The sequence below is a fragment of the Prosopis cineraria genome, unplaced genomic scaffold, assembly GCF_029017545.1.
Source record: "Prosopis cineraria cultivar Desert tree isolate PC_DT_omini unplaced genomic scaffold, ASM2901754v1 PC12, whole genome shotgun sequence".
Lineage (NCBI taxonomy): Eukaryota > Viridiplantae > Streptophyta > Magnoliopsida > Fabales > Fabaceae > Prosopis > Prosopis cineraria.
Genome location: NW_026555343.1, coordinates 4,956,580 through 4,962,579, shown reverse-complemented (window position 1 = coordinate 4,962,579; position 6,000 = coordinate 4,956,580). Strand labels below are relative to the sequence as shown.

The 6,000-nt window shown below is 34.3% G+C and overlaps 1 protein-coding gene across 1 annotated transcript; it reads right to left on the bottom strand.

Annotated features, from left to right (window-relative positions):
* Nucleotides 1-933: 933 nt before the first annotated feature.
* On the bottom strand, nucleotides 934-5,434 carry LOC129289506 (putative disease resistance protein RGA1). The gene is made up of 2 exons (XM_054926280.1): nucleotides 2,047-5,434; nucleotides 934-1,347 (listed from the first exon to the last, which is right to left on the bottom strand). The coding sequence occupies exon 1, from the start codon at nucleotides 5,376-5,378 to the stop codon at nucleotides 2,082-2,084; it is 3,297 nt and encodes a 1,098-aa protein (XP_054782255.1). The 5' UTR covers nucleotides 5,379-5,434; the 3' UTR covers nucleotides 934-1,347; nucleotides 2,047-2,081.
* Between the last annotated feature and the right edge of the window lie 566 nt (nucleotides 5,435-6,000).

Below are 6,000 nucleotides of genomic sequence, written 5' to 3'. Positions count from 1 at the left end.
TTCAAAGTAGTTTCTTAAAATAATCAAAAATTTATTTTTTTGGATTTTGATTATTTTTAAAAATTTAAACAAACATTATAAAAATTCATAAAACAGATTTTTTAAAAAAATAAATGATTTTTTTCATGAAATAAGCTAAAATAAACGGACCTAAATCAATACACCAATCAACAGTGGAGCCTTGAAGTAATGGATCAACCAAGTTATGGAGGAATGACAAGCTTTACACTGTTTTTTTAAAACCCAGCACAACGGAGGATTAAAAAAAAAAAAAAAGACCCCTTAATGCAAGACTTGTCAAAAGAATAAACCCTCGTTCGAGTTCAGGAAACGATCACATTGAACTGTGGTGGTGGTGCTGGGCGTGGTGGTTTCCATGGTGGTGGCCATCATTGGTGTCGTGGTGGCCGCCATGACTGCCATTATTGTTGCCACTTGCATTATTATTATTATATGATCAAACAGTGATGTCTTAGGAGGCACGTAAAGAAGCAAAGCGAGAAGAAGAAGATAATCAAACTTGCCAGAAATGGAATGTCATCATAACAACACATCACGCAGCATGGCATGGTTTCATTAAGCACCAGGTTTGTAATCACCAGACCGTGTTCTATTAACAACTGCTTAGAATAAACAGAGTCCCACATCCAATAGTAATCAAAGCAATACATTATATATAAATCCCTAACTTTAGTGTTAAATCAACTGTCAAACTATGTAGTTATTGCTTGTAACCTCAGCAGGTACTTAAAAAATGAAGCACTGGTTTTAAGAAAATTAAAAAAAAAACCTCTTTTATATTGAAGCTTGGTTGGTCGCGCATCCTATGCTCTCAAATTGTTCACCTAAAGTGGCAGTTGAGCTGGCTTAATAAAGCAGTTAAGGATAAGAATTTTGCCATATTTATATATATACACAATAAATTTAGTACAAACCAGTGAATATGAACAGTATAGATAATTCATAACAACTATATTTTCCCCCTTCAACAATTGCAAGTTTTTATATCAACATCAAAAAGTGAGACTTAAATTTGCAGCACTTTAAAACAATTCTAAATGGTCCATATGCCACTATAACATCATAGTACAAGAATATTAAATGATTCATCTACGCCTTTGATTATATTCCAAAACTTCTTAACTACCTAACACTTTTTTAACTACAACCCCTACAGCAGCTTTTTAAAAATCCTCCGCGTTAGCCACCAAAACCAGAGCAATCTTCAATATCTTAAAGCTACTTGAACCTCGAAAATTCTTTCCCCATTTCACTTATGCTCCGACGTGCCTCTTTGGGGATTGCACCATCAAGCCAATTATCAACAGAATTGCATGAACAAGCTTCCTACATATAGAACACCTCAAAGTTTAAAGTTTAAAGCTATCAAGCAAGCAATTTGTTTAAAGCTATCATGCATATTCAATTTGGGCTATCACATTTGTCATCAAGCAAGCAATTTTGAAGTTTAAAGTTATCATATTCAATTCGGGCAAACAGAACAGATGTAACATCTCATATGGATCAATCAGACAAGTCAACCAAATAAAAATACATATTCAAGCAGTTGGTTATCGATAATTTAGCTATATCTCCTTGGCTCCAATCCCAGCAAAAGGTTTCTCACAAACCAAACATGTCAAGGAAAACCAATTAAGAATAAGAGACATGATAATTTATAAACCTTTGGATTTCAGAGTTACAAGAAAAAAGCTTTGATATAAAGTTAAACGTCCATGTCGACTATTGCATCCAGAACTAGATGCAGTCTAAATTATTGAATTTCTTCTCTAGGTTATATTTCTTAAATTGCAACACACAAAAAATACTTAGAAGCTTAGGGTGATCATTGACTCATTTGAAATCTGCATTCATATGGAAAACATTATATATTAAAGTCAATGAAAATCTTTCCAACTTTGACTTATTTATTGACTCATTTGAAATTTCTTTCGATACTGGATTATGGTTAGGAGATTTTTTTTCATAAAACATTAATTTCCTTTGGAACAAAAAGGAAAACAACATGATAATGTAATCTGTTACCTCTGGATTTTCATATGGATGAGATGAAGAATTAGCTAGATTGGACGCCAATCCACCACTATATTTGGGAGATGAGAAATTTTGGGCCATTCTGAACCTCTTCCTCTTTCACATTTTTCTGCTAAAAGTGGAGCTCCATTGAGACGAAGTGTATGCAAATTAGCAAGACGATGCATACCTTCAGGCAATGACTCCAAATTTTGACATCCCAGAATATCAATAAATCGAAGTGATTGGAGATTGCAGATCCATTCTGGTAAAGCTCTGAGATTTTCACATGAATAAATACAAAAACCTTGAAGTGAATGGAGGCAATGGAGGTCTTGGAACTCTGTGCTAAAATCCTCGCCATCACTACAACCTTGTAAATCAAAGTTGTCCATGTTCCAGGTACTGAATTCTTCAAGGGAAGCAGGCAGATGTTTCATATGACGAAGCACAATTCCTTGACTTGATGAGAATGAAATAGAAAGATTCTTCAGAGAGGTGAGATTTTGCATCCACTTCTCTGGTAAAGCTTCTATGCCCATGTCATCAATGTCTAGATCCTCAAGCATGGATAGAGATGGGCGTAATGATAATTCTTCTTCTTTGGGTGATCGAGCTGTGCTCATCTGTAATGTGTCTATCAATGGCTTCATGCTACAGTTGCTCAAATCCAAGCCCTCAACAAGATTTGGAAATGCAGGCACGCAACTCAAGTTTGGGCATTTCTCAATTGATAAATATGAAAGACATGGAAATGGAGGCAATGAATGATGATTCTCATCATCTGTTCTATTATTTACTTCAGCCTTTCTTTGCCATCCTCTCAAATTTTCACACCCAAGAAATTTTAATTTCTCCAAAGATGGGAAGAAGCTAGTTGTACGATGTGAAGCCATTGATGATGAACAATCTTCATAACATATGCACTCCAAAGCTTTCATGTTCCGTATATGAAGAGACTTGAGAGAAACGAGTCCTTCCAACGTTGGCAAGAATTGACAATTCCCACAATCAGATATATTCAAGTCGACAAGATTAGCAAGGGACAAAAGCCAGCCTGAAAACCTCACCCCTGGGTAGCATTTTACTTCCAATTTTTTCAAATTTGAATGAGGACAAAGGTTTTCAAATAATTGCAAGCTATCACTATTTTTCACCACTCCAATATCATCTTTCCAATTGAGAGTCAAAGACTTGAGGTTTTTCTTTCCTTTCAAATTAACATCCTTGGACTCTACTTCAACATTCCTTACTGAATTGAGCTTCTCAATAACTAGTTCATCTCTGAGCTTGAGTCCTTTTAATTCATTCAATTGCGCATTCTTTCTCTCCTTATCAGCATCATCATCACCCACTGTGAAATGTGATAAACTTTGCAAAGTTGTTAATCTGCCCAAGCCAATTGGCATCCCATTTCTAAAGGCATAACAGTTTTCAATGTGAAGATGACGCAAGTTGATTAACTTTGTAACAACATCTACAGAAAATTCAAGAGCAACACAACCATTCAACTTCAATGTTTGCAAATTTACTAGGTTGCTTACACTTGGAGGCAAACTCTTCAAATTGGGACAATCAGAAAGATCAAGATATCTTAAATGCTTCATTTTTTCTATTGACTTTGGCAAAACTCTCATATCCCAAATTGACAAACTGAGACTGCGCAGATAATTGAACTTCAACAAATTGGATGGACCATCATCTGATACTTCTCGTACCCCAAGCATAGTTCGCAATCTACTTGCATCTAATAAGTCTAATGAACAATGGGAAGAGTTATAAGAAAAGTTAACATGCATAGGCCTTGCAACAGATTTTCTCTCCTCATTATCAAAGAAAAAATCAGAGCCACCAACCGATTGTGAGAGATCATGCATCAAATCATGCATTTTAAAACATTGTATTTCACCAGATTCATTCATCTGGACATCTTGAAAGAATGATCTCATCAACAAAATGCTAACATATCGTTCACCAACATCTTCTGGATGTTCTTTTTTATCTTGACGTTCAAGGTACCCTTGCGCCATCCATTGTTTAATCAAGTCATTTTTATTATATATCCAATCTTTTGGATACAAAGAACAATAAGCAAAACATTGTCTTACTTCACTTGACAAGTGATCATAGCTTAATTTTAGTATTGATATTACTGGCTTATTACTTTCTGATAACATCCAAAAATCATCTTCTAAGATGGCTTCCCAATCAACATCCTCTAATTTCGATTGCAACAAGCTTCCCATGGCTCTTATTGCTAGTGGAATTCCTCCAAATTTGTCCACAATTTTTGGACCAATGGACTCTATGTTGTGGGACAATATTGTGTCCTGCCCAAATGTCAATCTTTTAAGCAAATTCCAAGATTGGTCATTTGTCAGATATTTCAAAGCATACGGGGTTTTTACACCCATGCTTCTTGCTACCATATGGTCACGAGTAGTCACTATAATCTTACTACCTTTAGCACCACACTTCAAATACTTTTTTAAATCTAACCACTTCTGATGATCCTGATTCCACACATCGTCTAAGATTAACAAATACTTTTGGCCATTCAAATTCTCTTGAAGCTTATTTTGAAGTAGTTCTAACTGCTGGTCATCCACTTTGCTGCCCACGGATAATTCTAATATTTTTTTAACAAGTGTCTTAACATCAAACTCTTCAGAAACACATACCCACATTTGTTTTTTGAAAAAGTTTTTAACTTCAACATCATTGTACACCAATTGAGCAACTGTAGTCTTTCCTAAACCCCCAATGCCAACAATAGCAATGAAAGAAACATTTTCATTGCTATTGGTAGTTAACAATAAATCAATTATTTCCTTCTTGCTTTCCTCCCTCCCAATGATATCCTCTTGCATAAAAGAACTAGTTTCCCTCTGATAATTGATCTCATTATGCCTCGTTTCTGCAACTCGCCCAACTAATTTCAACTTAGACACATCTTCAGCAATAGCATTGAATTCATCTCTTATCTTTTTAATGTTATCAGCAACTTTGACACGAAAAGCAATAGGATTTACGGATGAAAAGAAGACATCTACCTTTCCTTTTCCATCTCTTTTGAGCAACAAATCTTCAGTATAGAGTTCATCAAGCAAATCGTCTGCTTTGTAGAGAACTTGTTTGAGCCTCCTTATCCACAGCTTGACAAGCTTGTCGTTCTGCTGCCTTTGCTCAGCATCAACAAGCACAGCTTCAACAGTTGCAACAGTGTCTTGAAGTCTCTGTATCTCACTCTTGACGCCATAAATCCTTGAAATCTCTCTGAAGGCTGATGAACTCAACCTGCCAATGAGATTCACAATTACACCATAAGGAATTTGTTCTGCCATTTTTTCTCAGTGAAAGCAAGCAATTGTAGTCGAATATCTTGAGAGGCCGTGGGAGATATCAGATGATGGAGCTAATCAGCTACGGAGGGTATACTGGTAAATAGAGAAAGAGACCATAACTCGTTGACTTCTAAAAGTTAAAATGAATTCCCGCAAGCATCATTTGATTATCAGATATTCATCTGCCGTCTAAAATCAGTCAGTGACAACTATGTTAATGCATTACTCTTTCATTTCAATTTTATCCTTTAAATTGGAAAAAAGTATTTTCACAAATCGTCACTCATTTTTATTTAATAAGTAAGGATATGATTAAAAATGTAAGGTGGTTTTTAATAAATAAAATAATATAATAATTGTGAACACCGTATTTTGTCCGGATATTTTAAATTTAATAAAATAATAATAATAAATAACTAAAAAATATAAAAATATAAAAATAAAATTTAATCTTTTTTAGGATTATATTTTTTAAAAAATTTAATTTAATTGATAGGATTTAATTTTATTTTAAATAATTTTTTGTTGACTAGGATTTTAATTCTTTTAATTAAAAAAAAAGACAAAAAAAAATATATAATAATCCAAAATCTCTCCACTCTCGGTTAGACATAAACAGACA